At 40.7% G+C, this 20885-nt stretch overlaps 1 protein-coding gene across 1 annotated transcript in view; it reads left to right on the forward strand.

Annotated features, from left to right (window-relative positions):
• Window positions 1-20885, forward strand: part of LOC141788046 (SH3 and multiple ankyrin repeat domains protein 2-like) — a 290879-nt gene that overhangs the window by 180901 nt on the left and 89093 nt on the right. Inside the window, exons 14-15 of the mRNA XM_074666864.1 lie at window positions 10195-10334; window positions 12958-13071. Coding sequence (XP_074522965.1) covers window positions 10195-10334; window positions 12958-13071 — 254 coding nt within the window. The remainder of the gene's footprint in view (window positions 1-10194; window positions 10335-12957; window positions 13072-20885) is intronic.

Raw genomic sequence — 20885 nt, forward strand, 5'->3', positions numbered from 1 at the left:
TTCAATTAATTGGTCAGCCCTACTCAAATCTGAACCAAATGTCCTGGCTTTAATGAACTGTTTCTATAACCTCCTTGGTGACTTTGCAGGGGCGCTCTTAGCAGTTGACTCCAGGACAGGAAGTAGCTCCTCTTTCATGAAGGCAGCAGGATCCTCTTTGAGCAATTGAAAAAAAGTATTAATGAGTTAAAAGTGGAAAAGTCCTGATGATAATGTAGGTCTGTATTCTGTAACCTAATCACCAATCTGCTATCAGGGCATGCTATCAGGGACGCTCACATTTCACTCTGCACAGCCTCTCTTGGCCCAGTTCAACCAGGCAATTAGCGACCTTACGCTGGGATCCCCAGAGATCATATTTATATGATCAGAGGAGAAATCCAATACTATATATCCACCAATTGGAGAACTCATTATTTGGTTTGCTTTGTCTGAAATACTTGACTCAAATGACACCCAGTAAGAGCAGCTGACATGACATCTCGAGGAGGAGCCCTGACCGTAGGCGAGCTGAGAGGCTGAGATCAATTTGTGGCTAGCAGTCTGTGTCTAACATGTGTGAACTTTATCTGTCACAGCTCCTCCAGGCTTTCCCACCCAGCTGCCCTTTAAAGCTCCTAATTCCAGCGCTTTCCCTCTTTGCTTTGGCTCCATCTTTACCCATGATCCCCTTCCCCTACATCCAGCTTCCCCCCACACTCACACATGACAGTGCCTCTGTGGCATCTCCTCACTCCCATGTCACTTGATAGATTGTGACACACATGCACATCACTCACACACAAACACAGATGGAGACAGCTGTCAATCAGCCCCTGGGTGCCATGGTAACAGATTCCCTCCGAGATGTGGTGAGAAAATGAGATGTGCCCAGAGTCAGGATGGACAGGGCCTGAGGAGACAGATGTGTTCATGACGGATCACTGCTGAAATCACTGAGGTATGAGAGCACAGTCAGGCAGGTCTGGAGGTGAGAGGTGTGTGGCTGTCAGAGGAGAGGATCAAACTAAATCAAACTAGACTTCAGATAAAGACTTGACTGCTAACAGTGTATATGGACATAGTCTCTGCAGCGTCACCCGTCTGTTTCTGAAGCCTGACTTGGAAATGCTAAACTCAGCTAGACTTTGATGGAAGCAATGTGAGGTGAAGAGATGAAGTTCGGCAGGCCTGAGCCTCCTCACCCGCAGCTACAGCATGCCAGCCTGTCACTCATTTCAGCTGTGGCTGTTGTTATGCCACAGTGTGTTTGTACAGTGCTGAACATGTTTATTTCCCCTGCAAAGATCTGCTGTTTTTAAATTAATGTATATGCAGTGTCTAGTTCTCCTGGAGCCAGCCTCAAGTGGCCACTTAAGGAACTGCATCTCTTTAGTTCTACCCATTTCTCACAGCTTGATTTTTGCTTAAGTTTGCTGCAGTTTCAGTGCTCCTTTAAATTATATGATTGCATCTTAATGCAAATTAAAAATAATGTGCAACCCAAAACACAGTTTAGCACTCAGCTCTGAAGGCAGTTCTTTCCTGATCGGACTCCTCATGGGTTAATTAACTCGTTAATCATTGATGCCAGAATGGCTGTATTGCAGACCTTGCAGAGAGACACAGTCATGTAAGTTTTTACCCTTAGAGTCTTGCTTTTGTCTCCGTCAAGCTCAGACTGTGGTTCTGATAGTTTCTTCACATTTATTACCTTTATTTAACCAGGTAGGTCCCTCTGAGATCAAAAGATCAGTTAAGTTAGAAAGTCATCATTTAAAATTACATGAGAAAAAGGATTTATTCACAGACAGAGCCCTTTCATTTTTTCAATTGGTAGATGATTATAACCAAGAAACAAGGTTACACAACTGACCCTCCCAAACCTGGAGGTTAACCTCAAAGAACACCGGCGTTGTTGGGCTGTCACAACCTCTGCTGTTTGGTTTGTTTGTGTTACTGCATTAGGCACTGATATTATGTTAGATCTTAAATTCACTGAACCGATTCTTTGACTTCTGATTCCGACCCAGTTTTAAGACTGGTTTTGAGGTGGAGCTCAAGTTTACCCTGATTGTAGATTTTGAGCAGAGTAAGAGCTGATCTCAGCCCAGTGAGGTCTGGTAATAACATGTTGTTTAGCTGATAGGCCTTTTTTCTGATTGTACCTTGAAAAAATGATAGACAGCACATTAAAGCTCCATATTGATACGACCTGATGTGGACAAGGTGATGATACACATTGATATAAAGATAGATTTTGATCCCCTGACCATGCATCTCTCCATATTCCCATCATGGGTGAGAGCATAGACTGTGTAATAAATGGAGGTCGTCTCCTTGACATCACTCACCAAATGGGATTAGGGGGTCAGCTTCCACAGTAACAACTTCAGGCTGCCCAGTCAGTTGAGCTTGCCTTTGATTGGACAAACATGCAATTTTAATATCTTCTGAACTGCTGGTGAAAAAAAAAAGTTAGGTGTATGCGTTAGAAAAATGAGCTCTGCAGACTGAAGTCACTGAAGTAGAGTACAAGGTGGTCACCAGTTCACCACAAGGTCAAATAGTAGAGACAAAGAAACATACACAAAGAAAGAATACACACTCACCAATTAACCTAACAAGCATGTTTTTTTGTTTGTTTGTTTCTTTTGATCATGGGAGGAAGCCAGACCCCCTGCAGAGAACCCACAGCTTTCACCTCGTGAACACTCTGCACAGAAAGAACCAGCAGGGGTCTGAACAATGAGCCTTTCAGGCATCAGCGCAAACAACTGGGCCACCATACAACTCCAAACAACAGCTGTAACTTCAATTCACATTAATGTAGTCATTACATGTCAGGAAGGGGATACATGAAGTTTGACTTCCCTGACTTTAACTTTTAAGGAGTTTCAAGAGACAACTTTGAGATTTGTCTTTTGAGCAGAGCTCTGTTCATTACTGATAGTCAATATGCATGTGACAGCAGAACCCATGAGCCTTGGTTTGTGTCGTCAACTTTCACCTGCTCTGTATGAGTTAATAGTCCACTAAGGGAGATGACGTTTTGTCATTTAAACCTGAAATGATAGAAAAATAGCGCCCTGTTGGAGAAATCCCATGATTCCTCTTTAGCCTTGGTGTGAATGCTGAGCTGGATGAGATTTCTAAATCCAGATTGAATGTTGAACTAGGTGTAAATGGAGCCAGACTGTCTCACACGTCGTCTGTTTGTGACTTCAGGCAAATTCCTGTAAATGTTGATTGTGCTGTATTTGCTTTCCCTCTCTTCCTCCAGTTTTCTCCTCCTCCCTCTTTCTCTGTCCCTCTCTTTCTCTCCATGTCTCGGGTGATCATCCAATAATAGCACAAATTATGCACAGCTGGTATTAATCAACACTGTCTAATTAGCACCTCAAAGCCACCTGGGTAATTGCCAAAAAAAAGAGAGAAGTATGAGAAAAACATGGCTGCTGATGTCTGTGTCTCATCCTGAACCTGCTGATGTCTGAGAGTTTCCTCACACATCATCAAACCAACAGAGACAGAGTCAAAGTCCCACAGCAGCGCTTGTTGTTGAAGACTCTGTTTCATGAGTTTTATTATGAGCTGGGAGAAGTTTTGCTGAAGTTTTCGATAACAGGAAGAGGATGATTTTCTGAGGAGCTGCACGGCGTGATGCAGTCTGTTGGAGGCACACACAAATCCTGTCACCTCGTTCTGAGCGTTTAATAACCTCAAACTGTTATCACATTGTGAGGAAAGATGTAAGAAATTGTGTTTCTTTGCAGATAAATGTACCCAAAATGACTGTGTGTGTTAAAGTCTCATTCTGTGATTTTTAATGAACACAGAGCAGTCTGTTGGTTGGTATGAGTCTACCTGGTGTGAGACTGAATTGTTTGTTTTTAATTTATTTTGCATGAACAGAGGATTTAATGGAGCATGAGGGAAAGAGTAAAGGGTTAAAAAGCCAAAGTTGTAATTTATATCGACAAAGGGAAGATAAATAAAACAATAAAATGCCAAAAGTAATGCTGTGGCTGTGGTGAACTTAAAGCTAAATATAGAAAGTGTAACATAAAGAAGAGACAGAGTTTCTGTGATCAGCTGTTCCTAAGTTTGTTTCTTCTGTCCCAGAAGTCTGTGCAGCATTAACTTGGGAGCGGAGAAGATGCAGAGTGTTACATAACTCCCACGTCTGCTAAATTCATTTGGTTTGAGTCTTTTTGGGACGGTATTTTTAGAAGCTCTTTAACTGTAGCTTTAATGAGACTCTTGTGTTGTTTTGCTCTGCTTTGAGCTGTGGTCAGCATCTTTGGTTGGAGGGGATCCAGTGAGCAGGATAGTGTTTCCTTTAATAACTGATATATATATATTACACATACACGGTGTTTTGCAGGGGAAAACTATAAAATGGCTTTAAAAGTGAAAAGGCCCTATCTCACAATGATAAATAATCATTTGAAAAAATCCTGGATCCAGACGGTGATCCGGATCACCTCCAGAATGTAATCACTTCTTTCTTAACCCATTTTGAACATTTCCAGAATATTTCATCAAGATCTGTTTGTTACTTTTTGAGTTATGTTGTTCACAGACAAACAAAGACAAACAGACAAACTCTCCCCCCAAAAATAATGTCCTTGGTGGAAGTAATAACCCAACTTATGCTGCAAAAATAACTTAACCCTCTTGTTTCTGGTGATTGTGATGAAAAGTCTGGCGCTCAGTTAGAGGTCATATCTTTAGCAGAGCTCAGCAAACAGGTGAGCTTCTGATGGTTTGAGGTTTAACCTCTCCAAAATTCAACAGTTTGAAGGTTCCTAAGGTGGATTTCTAAAATGTAAAATTTCAGAATGTAGATATGATTCAAACTGTTTTAGACTGTTTAGACTGTCAACTGTTTTAGAAGTGTTAAGTCAAAGAATTACATGAGTGTTTATGATTAATTACACTTAGATTACATGTTTAAATTTCACATTCCCTGGAAGCAGCTGTACGACCGTATATCTTTTGTAAATAATTTATATCAATTAATTAATTGGTTTCTGGGACAAACAGATGCAATAAAATTCAAATTATTCCTGAATTTTACATTTATTATTCCTGGAAATGCAGCACTGCTGCACCAGTGTGCTCTGAAACCATGACTGAAAGGGAGAAGACAGGTGTAAAGAGTTTATTCTCTTAAAACAGGGTTTACACATGGATTTCACATTGAGAAACATTTGCTTCTCGTTTCTGGAGCTTTGATGCTTTTATTTTGAGAGGACAGGACAGTAGATGGAGAAGGAAACCATCCAGCCCTGACTTTGCCCTCTATATGACCCAGACCTCTTAGTGGGTTTTAGGTCTTCCAGGGAGTGTATCCTGGATTCTCTGAGCTGCTTTAGTTTCCTGAGAACAGGATGAGTTGTGTCCATGTGCACAGCAGAATCAGGATATTTGTGCACATGGAAACACACACACTTTGTGTGTCATGGCAGTGCTGTCTGCTGTCACTGAAGTGTGTAAATGCTGCTGACTGTGTTTGTCTTTTGTTTGTGGTTTAATGGGGAGGCTGCAGAGCTGCTGTCCTCTGGGGATAATTAAAGTTGTTTGACTCTTGAATCTAATCTGAAGAAGCCAGAGGACACTGGGATATGCTGAGCAGACATCTTGTGTCAGAATGAGGCTCCAGATTAGATCATGAAGGGTAGTATTTGAAGACCTGGGAGGAGCAAACCTTGCAAGTCTGTAGATTAATAAACAAAATATTGACAACACAGTTTTACTCAGATATTGTGCCAGTCTTTGTTCGTCTGCTTTTCAAACTGTGATGTCCTCTTAGGTTCAAAGATGGAAAAACTAGCAGAGGAACTTGTGGAATATGAGCAGGAGCCAGAGGTTTTTAAAGAGCAGTGTTTGGATCCTGCCGTGATCCGTCTCTCTGAGTTTTTCTGCCACTCTGAGCACACGGCTTCTCTCCGCTCCGTGGTTTTCCCGTGTAAAAATGAGAGAGCAGCCTCACTCGCTGCTGAATGGGGTTAGCTCTCTGAAGGCCTGGGAAGGTTTGAGGAGGAGCGCAGTCTGCAGGACAAGGTGACCCACTTACTGAAAAAACCTTCCTCCACTTCCTCGCTTCCTTTCTCTCAATCCCTCACTCCTGCTCTCCGTTTCTCCTCCTTTCTCTTCATTCTCCTACTGTCTCCTTCTCTGTGGTTTTCTTTCTGTCACTCTCCCTCTGTCTGTCTGTCTGCATCACTCACATCATGAGCACATGAGACATCAGGGAAACAGTCTGAGGATAAACTCTGATTGTCTCTCCCCTCCTCGTCCTGATCTCATATGTTGTCTCTGTGGCTTTGTTCATTTACCATGAAGTATATTTAAAGCACGTGTGACATTCACATCTTATAGATTTGATCTGATTATGGCGTCTTTATTGAATAAAAATGCATAAAAAGATAACCCTAAGATCACTGCTGTTTTGGGGAAAAGGCCAATTCATCCATAAATTTCAAACAGTATTAAACATTGAACCATCCTCGTGTCTTTTTCTGCCGCAGCAGAAACAAAAGAGTCTCCTAAAAGCTTTCAAATTATTCATCTCTTCATTTTGTCAGTGCACCAAAACATCCAGGGGTTTTAAACACACACTTCATTTATTAAAGGAAATGTGACTCATTCTTAACTCTTCCTGTAATTTGCATAATTCACCCTGATATAAATCTGCTTCAGTGTCTGTTTCTGTAGTGAAATCTTCCCTGGTTTGGATATTATGAGTTAAATGAGACATATTTTAGTTCTTTTTCTTCTCATCCAAAGGTTACTTCCTCGTTATTTTGCTTTTTGGAAATGATGAATTATTTCCTCACAGCTTCCTCTGGAACAGCCCGAGCTCGAGGGGGAATCATGTGATCTACTTCAAAGAGAAACGCTCCGATCTAACCTCATTTCTGTCTCCAAATGTAAACAAATACACGCTCTTATCATTTCAGTTACCCGCCGTATTGATCCATGAATTCAACCTTGGATGAAAAGAAAGAAAAACTCCTTTCACACAGATCTGGCTGTTTTATGGGTTATTCGTGTTTTTTGTCGTCACCGTGCAGCAAACAGAAAAAGTTAAGAGGAAAACCCGCCCCTCTTTCATTGGGAATAAGTTTTTGATTAAAAACATCAGATTGCAAAAAGTTCTGTTTGGAAATGAATAAATTTTACTTCTGCTCAGGTTGCAGCTTTATTTCATCACTTTGTCTCTGGTTTGTGTCTGCAAGTGGTGCCTAACCCTAACCCTAACCAACCCTAACCCATCTGTGTCTGATTGTTCATCTTTATCCAGACCCAAATTTTTACAACTTGTCATTCTGCACTTTCTTTAAAAAACACATACAATTTTGCTCTTGAGCTCAATTACACGCTAAGATGTGGTTTTGCAAGCAGCTGTTTTGATCTACAAACCTAAGTTTTTAAATCCGTCAAAGTTTTTAAATGGAAAAATAATTGCCTCCGCCAAAGAAGTTGTGATTTTAGGAGAGTTTGTCTTATTGTTTGTCTGTGAACAACACAACTCAAAACCTAGTGAACAGATCTGGATAAAATTTTCAGGAAATGTTCCAAATGGGATAAGAAAGAAGTGATTCAATTTCAGAGGTGATCCGGATCACCATCTGTATCCAAGGATTTTTTATCATTGTGAGATAGGCTGTTTCCCCATATGTGTATATAACTCCAGAATAAACGGTCGGATTGCTTTGCAAGACAATACAAAACAAGGTCACCATAACTTCTAACAGATGTAAAAGTACAATCCACATCCTGTCAATATTCTGGATACTAAGATCCCGGATAATGAAATATGTACTGGGTCATTTCAACACTGTCAGGTAACAAATTATGGTACAAACCAGTAACTAACACCAAATTGAAGCAGACAGTCTGCTGAAAGAGAGTATAACATTAAAGTAGGACTAAAGTGTTGGTGACAATCACAATATGCTTGGCGTAGGTCTGCGCTCTCTGAGTGCTTTTCTAGTTATTCTTTGCAAACCTGCTATATTAATCAGACAAATGTTCATTTTTTTAGTTGCACTTAATGCACTGTGGAAAGTTTTGCTCCAAACAACAGGAAACTTGTGCTGTCTCACTTCCTTTTGGCAAGAACCACCTTGAAAATCCAGCTCTATCTTAGCTTATTGGATATAAAAATTAACAACAGAAAATCAGAGATAAGTTCTGGCAAAAGGAGAAAAAAGACAAAACCTCAGCAGTGCTGGAACAAAATGAAGTGTAAGAATAAAAAGTCTGAGTAGAAAGTTGCTTCACTCAAAAAAAGCTCTGAATAAACTACACTGTAGTTAACATAAGAGGAAACAAACAGATGCAGGAAAAAAACAGTGACAGATTACCTCTACAAGAGGTTTAAGGCAGGGAACACATCACGCAGGAAGATAACTTGTCTGAAATCAAAGGAGAGACATTACTATAAAACAAAACAGGAGGCGGAGAACAAAGACAGGGTTTAATATAAATAACAGCAGAGCCTGACGTTCCTGAACACACCACAGATCTGAGAGCATCACCCCCTCAGTTTTCCCCCTTTGTGTCTGCTCTTCTCACCGTCTCTCCTCTTCTCACCGTCTCTCCTCTTGTCTGACTCTTGAGGTGTCATTATGGAAGTTGACCACTAAGTGGAGCTCCATAATCACAGCAGCTCCTTTACACAGTCGCTCTCGGCCCTCATTGTGGTCACCTCCACGATAAAAAACTGAGGAGAGAGCTGCAGAGGTCATTTCTGTTTGATGAAGTGTGATTCAAACTCAGGTGACTCACAGGAGCAGGGTTTTTACACAAAGGTAGAGCTCTTCATTTGAATAACGTCATGAAAACATCCCTATGGTCATTTGGTGTGAACTTCAGGACACCTTCGTCAGCGAGGAAACAGAGGCCTTTGTTTCAGGTCCTGAAGATGCTACTTTGTGTTTACACTGTGTGGCTGCTGCTGGGTCAGATTTTTAATCCATGTAGCTGTTTTGGGGGTAGAAAAAGTGTAAACTGACAAAATTATGAAAATAAGCAGAAGCAGAAGCTGGTTACTCAGAAGTATGCTGGATAACTGTTTCATATGGATCAATGAAACTCTTCTTTTCCTGGTTCCTGTGAAATCTAAGCCTTTTTATTCAAGGTATATGTTTGGGCTTTTATGCCTCTGTTTATGGAGGACAGACCAAAGAAGGGGTCACAGCCCCCACTAGTCCAAACTTGCTCCTCTTAAACAACATTTAAAGATCTATTGGCGCTCCTTTATGTGCTGCCTTTACGACACGTGCTGTATCGATAAACTTTAATCATCACTGATTGGTTCTCTTGTTGAATTTATGATCATTTCTGCTTCTAGTTTCTCTTCTTTCATGCAGCCAAGTCCTAAGTAGCTCCCTGTGAGGTCTCTTTAGTTTCTTGTCTTCTACCCAGAAGCCTTTGCAGCTCTGTGGGTCAGAGCCTGCACACATTCTGCCCCACTTACTGGAGCAGACACGTGCCTGCTGGCCTCTGAGTATCTGCTCTGCATAATTGGTTTGTGCATGTGTGTGAATGTGGGTATCCATATGCATGAACGCAGTGTGTGTGGCCCTGTGTGCGTGTGTGTGTGTGCAGAGGCTGTACAAAAGAATAGAGGCTCTATATTTTAATGCAGGTCTGAAAGCTGTTGTGGAGTTTTTCGTTGTAGTTGTTCAACCTTTAGAGGGAAAATGTCTCCACAGCTTCTCTTGAGGCGCTTTAAGAGTGACATAAAAATATTGTTCACCCCTGATGAAAGGTTACACGTGATACTGTTTTTTATTTAAAAGGTCATTTGCAGCAATATTGAGGCAATATTTTGATTTGTTATCCTTTAACCCATATATTTACAGAACAGAGCATGAAATCCTTCCTGTTTAAAAGCCTTTGCATTCAGCGATAAGGCAGCTCAGACAGAAATACGTGTGCCAAAACATTCAGGGAACTTTCTTCTGAGACAGAGAGAGTTGAGATCTGTTTAATGTGTGCATGAATGCTGCTGAATGTTGTAAGAGTCTGAAAAGAAAAAAAAAAAAAGAAAGCAGCTCATGTGCTTGATTTTAGAGTTAAATGTGGATTCTGCACATGTTGACATCCTGCAGGACTTTCAAGTATCGTTGCACCTGTCATTAAGTGTTAAATCACCTGTCCTGACCACTGCTGTGCTCTTCTGTCCTTCTCTGTCAGCCCCAGCAGTCACGATAAGGCAGTGGGCCCCCGGAGGAAGCTGTACAGCGCCGTCCCTGGGAGACATTTTGTGGTGGTTCGGTCGTACACCGCCCAGGCCGAGGGGGAAATCAACCTGTACAAGGGCGACAGGGTCAAAGGTGAGCATATCCCGCCAATGTTGAGCTGCATAAACTGAACATCTGCTCGAACTGTTGGCAACTATTGGCAGAAACTGGAAACCATGGAGTATTTTCCCCTTAAAAAAAAGCTTAAAAGCAACTTGAGTCGCGCCACAGAGAACCAGAGAAAAAGCCTCATTTCCCTGGTTGATGAATAATAAATACCCAGATCTGAAGCCAGTAAAAGCCAATGATTCATCTCTGCCTCCATTTCATGATTGTTCCTGAAAAAGAGACGACAGCAAATCAAACAGCATATTGACATATCTGATGAAGATGACTCTGGAGTTGTACAGCTGTAGAAGACCCCTCCTGGTTTTCAGACTGAGAGCGAGCTCAGGCCCAATCTGCACGTCTGCTGAACCGACACAAACAGAAATATGAACTGATGAATCCAGCGGGACACTTTTTAAGCCCCAAACATCTGCTGTAAGCTGCTCTAAATGTGTAAATAAAATATCATAAGCCAGTATTTAGGAGCTGCAGATTAGTTTTTAGAGCTCAGCAGGAAAGAAGTAGTCTAAAATAATCACAGAGATGTATTGATTTTTACTGAAGTCCATTATTTTTAATGACTGGGCTTACTGTGTGAGTAGCACAGGGAAATAAACCTCTATTCACCACAACATGTAGATTATAATGAACACTGGCAAGATGCATCCAGAGGCAGACGGTTTAACCGATAAAGTGCGATAACAAACTTATTTCTGTGGCACGTTTTAAAACAGGGTGATTTACTGAATAAAAATGAAAATAAAAGAGAAATTAAAGGCGTATGTAGGGAGAAAAAGATTAAAACCACAAAAATAACAGTATAAAATCAAACAATACAATAAGGCTTAATATTAAAAACTGATTAAATGAAGTAAATCACCAAAAAACAATTAAACAATTAAAATTAGATGATAGAAGATGAAGAGTATAGTGATAGAGTATAGTCCCACACAGATGTATATTTTATCTGTAAATGTGTTTTATCAACATCTGTGAAACATTTGAAATCTGCATTTATGTAAACGCACTTTCAGGGACAAAACTAAGCCATTCTTAAAATCTAAGAAACTCCATCTACTATTTTAATTTCCTATTTTGATCAACTGGGGAAAGCTTGTTTCATGACTTTTACTCCTTTCAGTCAGCAGGGGGAGCTCTGAACATTTTGGCTCCTCAGTCAGTGAACATGAGTAGCATCTGTTTTGAAATATGTACCATGATTTCAACAAAGAAACGATGATGCCATGTATGTCAGAGTGACTTCCCCCTCACTGACCAATTAATACAAGAAGGGGCGGGACTTAGTATACCAACTTTCTCAGCCAAATTAAGGGAGAAAATCTGACAAGACTCCTTCTTTGTTGCAAAAACACAATAAGATTATTCATATATCACAGTTGGCAACAAGGCAGTTTAAACAAGAAAAATAAAGACAGAAAAAAAACAAAGTGTTGAAAAAAAAAAAACAGGTTTCAAAATCAAAGCATAAAAGCTACAGTGCAGAATTTGAATCTAATACCCAATATATATAATTTATAAAATGGTGAGCTTTAACCTGGATGAGCTGAGAGATTCAGCAGACCTGATACTTGGGAGTTTTTTCTAGATTTTGGAGTTTAAAATCTGGATCCAGGCTTCTTCGTATTTGGTTCTGACTCTTGGGACAGAAAGTAGACCTGTCCCAGACTGCCCGAGTGGTCTGGGTGGTGATACAACCTTCAGGTCCAGAGCTGCTCCCAATTCTCACATGACTTATATCAACTGTTTTTACATTTTCTCAAAAAACTAATACTTAATAAACACAAACCTGAAGCATTCAAAGCATTTTAAATACTTAGCTGTAACCAGCACAAAGGACCTGTTGTGGGACACTTTTACACCCCTGAGAGGTTTTCTGGACTTGGGATTGTGGGCCCTGGACTTGACGTTGTGGGCTCTGCCAGAAAAAAAAAACATTGTTTGCCAACACATATCCTCAGGCATCAACAATGAAAAGTGGGTTTTTAGGTTTTATTATTTTTGCACTTTTTAGGAAACCTGAACAACAGTTTGTGGAAAGTGTTTTCTTAAAGTCTGTTAGAAAAGAGTCTTGCAGAAAAAGAGCTGAGCCCAGTGTGTGGAGGAGAAAACAAAAATTAGAACATAAAAACATTTTCCTGAAGTCTGCTGCTGTGAACCTTCAGTGTTTAAAGTGATCAAAGTTTTGTCAGGAGGAACATTTTACCAAACTGTGAGCTCAACATCAAATGACACATCCTGCAGTTTACTCTGTTATTGTCTGACATTTAATCACAATTTCCAACAGATGTTTAAAATTCATCTCATTTACCAGCTCCATGATGAGGACAGCCCCATGCTCTTAGTGCAGTACCGTAAACACCTTTAAAAACATCCTTTACCCACCGCTCTGGGGAAAGTCGGCCTCAGATTTATTCATTGTAGATGCCTCTGCCTTGTTGTGCTACTTTCTATTCAAATATGACATTTAACTGAGTCTTTAAATGATCTCTGGGGATGCTCTGTTCTCTGCTGTCATTCTGTGCTCTAAAACTATTTTTCACTGTCTCCTCCCTCCTCTCTCCTCGCTCCTCTGAATCCCCTTGTACAGTTCTGAGCATCGGAGAGGGGGGTTTCTGGGAGGGCAGTGCCCGCGGCCAGGTGGGCTGGTTTCCAGCCGACTGTGTAGAGGAGATCCCGGCCAAGGCCACAGAGGAGCGGAGCTGTGAGTACAACACTCGGGGTGCGAGGTGGGACAGTGACTTATTATGTAGGACACGCTCTGCCTGCCAAACCTAGTTAGAAGAGAGAAAGAGGGTGAGGGGGAACAATAGAGTGGTCTTTTTGCTTCCTGTATCCTGGAGTATCTCATACAAACAGAAACAGGTGAACAGTTTATAATTTAACACATGATTTGAGAAAATGAGAAATGGAACTTTCTACATCAGCGTCACATTCAGCAAAGGTGTAGCTGCTGTTAAGTGTTATAATGTAACCCTGGACATATCTAATGAAAGAAGGCACCAATTATTGCTTTAATTGCTTCAGCTGCATTTTTCCGCCTCGAAAATAAATCACAAATCAGAAAAGTGAAATATATTCAGCAGCAGCAGTCAGCTGCATTAACTTCATCTTTGAATGGGTAACACCTGTAACAGAGTCATATTATCAGTCTGCATCATACCTGAACAATCCACCTTTTAAGAACTGCACAATGGATTAGCTCCACCTGAAAAAACAAAAAACAAAAACAAACAAAAAAACTCTTCATTCTAATTCTCAGATGAATTAAAATAAGTGTTACCCCTTGAGGTTTGTTCAGCCAAATAATAGCCAACATTTGAACACTGTGGTCAAATGGAACTGTGCAACCTTCCACAACACGGTGTGATACAGATGATACTGAGCAGTTTGTTTCAAATACACTTTTAGATTCATATATTTATATACATTAATACATTAAAATCAAACAGTACCTAAGCACATCCTTGTGTCTTTGAGGGAGTGGAAGAGTAGGCGATTTTCCATACTGGACATGAACACAGCATAACAAGTTGATATATTGAGAGCGTTAAATTGAAAAACTTTGAGATTTTAGTATGAAACAAATTTGTATTAATTGCCACATTAAAGCACACAGAAGTACCAAAAAGTGGTACTGTAGAGTACCGATACCAACTGCCAGGTACCAGGCACCAAATAATTTCAAATGTAAAAGATACCCACCCCTAGCTACAGTATCATATTGTTTAAACGGTGTCATATAGAAGACTGTTGTGTCCTGGCGTTATCATTCCTGTGTTTAATTGGTGTGGTTGTGCTTTTTTTATTTTGCAAAGTCTTTTTAATTTGTGAATCATCCAACACTTACCAGCCACCTCAAACATGAGTTAATAAAGACTAAAAAACAACATTAACGTGGCTCTAGGACAAATGCAGTTGATGACCCCTGCTGTATTGTTTGACATTGGGCTACGTGATGAGATACGATGTGACAGGTTGTGACAAGATGTGAGGCTGATGCAACACGATTCACAAGGAGCAGTATGATATCTGTGTGACATCATCTTCTTTTTTTTCTTGTAAAGGACATATGTGTACTGCACACACTGAGCTTTCTTCACAGTTTAAAACAAACAATAAACAATTATCATCAGTAAACAGAGATGCACATAAGCATGACAACCACAGACTACATGGATTGCTCATTACTCCACTCTGTGGAGTATACATTATGAGTAAGTGAGGCAGAGGAATGCTTTGAAGCTGTTGCACAGTCCTGCAGCTTCATTAAACCTTAGTTAACACTCTGAATGAGGTGATTTCAGCTGTCCTGATGCGACCTTAGATGTCAGGATGCAAACATCGTAAGAAAAGAGAGACAAAAGTTGCATGCATATATGTGCACACACCCATTCATCTGGTGATGAAGCCATGTGCAACTCTGTATGGCTCAAGGATTATCAGCACACTGCATGGATCAAACTGCAGTCTGGAGCCTCATCTAACAAAGAAAAAAAGTGACAGGTCTCACATGAACATATAAGCTGCAGGCTCACAGAGCACACTACATCTACACCTTATATTCTTATTTCTAAAAACCACTGCAGGGCACAGTTTGGCCAAAGCTTGGTTTTGGTTGAAACTTGACCCTCCTGTTACAACCCAACTCTGTCTGAGAGAGGAGACAGGGAAGAGTGGAGGCAGAGGCTAAACGCTGCAGGTTCCTGAGGCTGCGTGAAGGCACGTGTCCTGGTTTTCTCCCGTGCATGAGCTGCATGTGTCTCTGCTCCTCTGTCTGCTCGTCTCTCTGTCTCTCTGCGTCTCCCCAGGCTGTGGTGCACAAAGCTAAGCCCTACATTGCCCTGCCAACTCAGCTGTGCTCTGATATCCTCTGGGTGCAAGCTAATGAACATATCACGCCATGCACCGTCCCCCATAAACATCCCATTTCTCCTTGTCCTTGCAATCTCTGTTTCTGCTGCCAGCATCTCAGAGCTGAGCGTGTATGATGCAGGCTGCAGAGGAGGGGTACAAAAGACTGCGACTGCTAAATATGATTATTTCCTAATCTATGTTTTTAAAACAGGATTGTTACCTTTGCGAATAATGTGCAATGACATCATTTAGTGGTCAAAAACACCATCTAGGGACAGTTTTCAGGATCATATCAGCATCAAATCTGTTTACAAAAGCTCAAAAAATAACATCACTTTCTACTTCCAGTTTCAAAAATTGATGCATGATAAAAAAAAAAAAAAAAATTTTTTTAAACATTTGATGGAATAAAGTAAAAATAGAGCCATGAGGTAATAAAGCTCTGAGTTCAAGTATCTCCCTCAGTTTAAATGCCATTAACAGTTGCTTCAGTGCAGCAATCAAACATCAGGGAGCTGATACTGTGGAGGCCACATTCAACAAAGACGTCGACCTGGGGAGGAGGTTCAGTGATTTTATTTCAAGACTCTCTTAAAATACAGTTCACAGGAGCTGGAGCAGCCAAGGTTGTCTCCACTTGTTGGAGTCTCTGCTTTAATACAGCCTGACAAAGAAAGCTGCTGACTGCACAGATCTCAGTGTCGTAGTTTGTAAACCCAGCAGGTAGTCACACAGACACACGAGGAGGCACCGCTGCAGTCATGAGGATGATATTCTTCATGGATGTGAAGCTCAGCGGATGTATAGCACTGCTCTCTGGACCAGACAGCAGTCACATCTAAACGTACAAGCTCCTCCTTCCTGTGGTTCTGCTCCCAGCTGATCTGTTCTGTCAGAGCACATGTTGGATGTGTGATAGTTTCAGCTTTGCTTAGTGTGGGCATGGCTTCCACACAGGCTGATTACTGTCAGCCCTGAAGTTCCACCCAAAACAAGTCCACAAACGATCTTTTAATAAGACTTCCTGGCTTTAAACCAGCAAGTGGAATAGATTCTTCACAGGAATGTGTAAAGAAGCATGAGATCTCCTGAAGGTTATAAATTAAATATACATACAGGCTACCAATCAGAGCTCACTTAGAGAATTATCTTATTCATATTAATGACCAGTATGAGATGAACATTTGAAATACACTTACATTCAAACAGAAGGAAAGAAGGGGGAGAGATGCTGCTTGTGTAGGATCTGAATGATCAATGGAATTATTGACTGAAAGAGCGCACAAGCAAAGATTGCAGTTAAGGAACATTTTTCACATCAGGGGACGCTTTTGTGTGTTGATCAGTTGTTGTAGGAGCACTTTGGTAGAAACAGTCTTTTTAACACAAAACATGGTTACTTGGTTTACTAAGCAGAGAGACAAAGGAAACGATTATGGTGGACATATGTAACTGATATTTAATCAATGCACTCACCAATGTACAGCTCACATCAGGTACATCTATCAGTTTCTAGAGCAGGACTCTGAAAAAAATTGTTTTAAATCAAAAAAGAAAAAAGATCCACTAAAGGGAGATTGCACCACAGGAAATACTTCCCTAGCTTGATTTTATTTGGTTTATCTGCAGCCAAAGTGATTTATAACAACTGTGGTACAAACATTCAGCGATGCTTGAACAAAGAGCTGCACAAGTGACTTTATTTAGCAACTAGAAAAGCATTTAAAGAGCACAGACCTCCACCAAGCATACTGTAATTGTTATGCAACATCTTAGTCCTACTTTAATGTTATACTCCCTTTCAGCAGACTGCCTGCTACAATTTGGTGTTAGTTGCAGGTTTGTATGATAATTTGTTACCTGACAGTGTTGAAAATTATAATGACCCAGTACATATTTCATATTCTGGATCTTAGTATCCAGAATATTGCCAGGATCTAGATCGTACTTTTACATCTGTCAGAAATGATGGTGACCTTGTCTTGAAGTCTACAACAAGGCAATCTGACCATTTGTCATGGAGTTATACACACATATGATGAGAACCACCCTATGTCATAGTGATAAAGAATCCTTTAAAAAAAAAACCTGGATCCAGACGGTGATCCAGATCACCTCCAAAATTTAATCACTTACCCCCTTTCCCATTTGGAACATTTCCTGAAAATTTCATCAAGATCCATTTGTTACTTTTTGAGTTATGTTGTTCACAGACAAACAGACAAACTGTCCCAAAAACATTACCTCCTTGGTGGAGGTAATAATTTCTGAATAAAAGCACTTTGTGATAAAGAGAGGACTCTGCAGGATAAAAGGCTTTGAAAATCACCACCATGGTATGGTTTCTCCATGCTTGTGACAAAATGTAGCTGATACAAAGCCACGGCTCATTTTTCTAGCTTGGCAGAGATCTCCATGCGTCCAGCGCGTGACAAAGGCGTGTTGTTCAAATGCTGCTCATGCTGGTGGTCTGAGTGGTCTAATTTTTTAACACGCACACTGAAATGGAAATCAAACCTCTCTGCAGCTGTCATGCAGCCAACATGCCTCCTGTATGGAGACAGCTCAGACCAAAACCTCTGGCTTTCCATGAGCTGTGCTCTCAAAGCACAGTCTGCACTCATCTGTAAGAACTTCTGGACATTGATCTGAACTTTAACCCTAAGCAGACGACTTACTGTGAGTTTAACACAAAGAACATGAAGGAGGATGATAAAAGAAACTGTTGTGTTTATTTCCATCTCTTTGGAAAACTTAGGGAAATAAAAGGAACGGCAGGATAATCAATTGTCGAGAAATGGTGAATTAGAATATGACTGTTTAATTTATTATTATTTTTTTTGCCTTTTAGTGCAAAAAGCAGTGACTGTTTTTAAGTTTCTTAAAGCTTGAAGAAGCTCCACTTTGTTTTACACTGCAATAAAACTAAAATCTTATGAAGTGTTTTTCTCTTGTTTTTAGTAAGAAGGTCTGTTTAGACTTAATTTGAGCCACACTAACCTGACCAGTTCAGAAAAAAATCTTATTTCAAGTTGTTCAAATACAAAACTGGGGTCCAAATTGCCTGAAACAAGTAAAAAAAAATCTGCAAGGGAGGTAAGAGAAGTGTGCTTGTCACGATTAAATTAACGTCTTAATACAAGCACATTTCTCTTACCCCACTGGCAGATTTTTTTAAACTTGTTTCAGGCAATTTAGACCTCATTTTTGTCTTTAAGTAACTTTGAATAGGATTTTTTCTGGATTGTTCAAGTGAATATGGCTCATATTAAGTCTAAATAGACATTTTTAATGAAAACAAGACAAAAACACTTGATAAGATTTCTGTTTTTTACAGTGTAGAAGGGGATTGTTAAGAGAACGCCTCAATTTGAGCGAATTTTAATCAGCATAATCCAATTGGAAGAAAAGAGCATAAAGCCAGGATGAGGATTGATGATGATGATAAAAGGTGTGCTTTGTAAGTCAAACATCTTCACGCAAACTGGTTTTGGAATTCTCAATTTCAGTTTGACACCGAAACCCTGAAGAACTGCTTTATTTTCAAAACAAACCTTTAAGCTGATACTGTTTGAAGAGAACCCTTGGTTAACTTTCAAATCAAAAGTTGGGACTGATGTTGTCCTAAATGGATGGTTAGTTACAGGTAGAGAGGACCACGTCTTTGCACAAACACTAAAAGATATTGAGCACGAAACAAGTGATGACATGACTTCACTGTGTTTGATCTGAAACTGGGATCGTTTCAGGTCATCTCACTGTTGAGTCCTTCAAAGGGACACTTTGTACTTCCAGGCTGAAGACGTTTAGTTATCTGTTTGTCACCTTCTCCCATCAGCATGTCTCTGACTGGATCAGGTCCTCTCTCCATCAGTCCTTTGACAATCTTGAATTACTGGGATTATCACAAAACACAGTGTTTCTGGGATGAACTCCTTCTGCTCCCCCTCTCTCTGTGTTTGTCTTCTTCCGAGCATCTTATTTTCAAGTCTGACCCGGGGCCGTTGGCACAGGGAGCTCCTCTCACGCTGAGCTGCGTCCAAATCGCCCCCGGGTCTGCCTGGAAAGAAAGGCTGTCAGAAAATGGGAGCACAGTATGGTGGCTCGCGAGGACCTATTCAGAGGCAGGCTGAGCGAGGGCCACAGGGCATGCATGGTCTGCGCGTGTGTGTGTGTGAGGGAGTGTGTGTGCTGCAATTAGACGAGCTGTGAGGCCCAAGTGAAGTAGGAGTCAGCGTTTTAGGTGACTGAGGATGACATTTTTATTTCTGGAACAGTTTCAGTCTCTTGTTGTTGTAGGGGAGAAGTTTCTGGAGTCAAAGTGCAGCTTTTATCAAACTCTCTATCACAGTTTCACTTGCCACTGAGCAAACCTTTATCATTGTATCCTTTCCTGATGTGTTACTGGGAGTTTGATGTAATGGCTAACATTTACACAGAACATAAAGGGCACCCTGAAATGAGACATTGAGCAATGCAGATCACAAACTCATGTTAATCCACTAAAAGATCCATTTGACTTTGGTTGATCCATTTTTTACTCCCTGACAAATTCAGAATTTCTTTTTCCCATTTTGTTCTTCACATTTCCCCAGTTTTAAAGAAATGATGATTAAATAAAGAGATATTAGACATGTCAATTTAACCTTCAGTTAAGAGGAGATTATAAAGCAGCATTTTGACTTTAAACTGAACTGAAATCTCATGTTTTGCTTCTTTTATTTACACACACATGCACATGCCCGGCAGCAGCAGCAGCACACACTCTTATCATCACCATCATGTTGCCTGGCAACCAGCAGAGATCCCACACAGAGGCTCTGGACCAACAGATACATCAGCAGAAATAGTACTGACACCAAAGTTCTCCTGGAAGCTCAGGCTGTGTCTAATTCCTGATCCTTGGAGGAATGATGGTGAGCTGCAGAGGTTCTGCTGTCTCCCTCCATGTCTTCTGCTTCTTTTGTGATTTTGTTTTTTTTAATTAAAATTTTTCCATGAAGCGAAATGCATCAAATGTTTGGATTAGATTTGCAGAACTGACCTTGAAGGTTTGTGGAAGAAACGCAGTCAGCTGTTCTTCACTTTACCTCTGGGTGCAGTTAAGTCAACGTTCTGCACACACATACCCACACAGATGTGCACACACACACACACACACACACACACACACACACACACACACACAGGCACATGCACGCTGCTTTGACTTAAACACCTTTAACATCTAATCCCACTAATTCAATAAATGTGATGCAGAGGGATTAAACCCCACTTAGACACGCTTTGTCAGGGTTCACATTTGGACCCGAGAGCACAAGGGGAAATGTGCATACTTGCACACACACACACACACACACACACACACACACACACACACACACACACACACACACACACACACACACACACACACACACACACACACACACACACACACATTTGAAGCAGGCACAGTAACATCAGGGAAAGGCATGCTCTGCAGGTTTAAATGCTTTTCTGTGTGAAACTGAGCGAAGTGTAAACATGATCTCACTGAGCTAAATATAAAAACAAAATAGCAGCCAGATGTCGTCAGAGGTTTACATCAGAGTATTTGATTCACACGCTGCTGTGATGAATCACTGACATGAAATAGGACAACAGAAGCTTCCCTTCATC

The sequence above is a fragment of the Halichoeres trimaculatus genome, unplaced genomic scaffold, assembly GCF_033239565.1.
Source record: "Halichoeres trimaculatus isolate MK-OKI-2021-1 unplaced genomic scaffold, fHalTri1.1 fHalTri1_scaffold_3, whole genome shotgun sequence".
Lineage (NCBI taxonomy): Eukaryota > Metazoa > Chordata > Actinopteri > Labriformes > Labridae > Halichoeres > Halichoeres trimaculatus.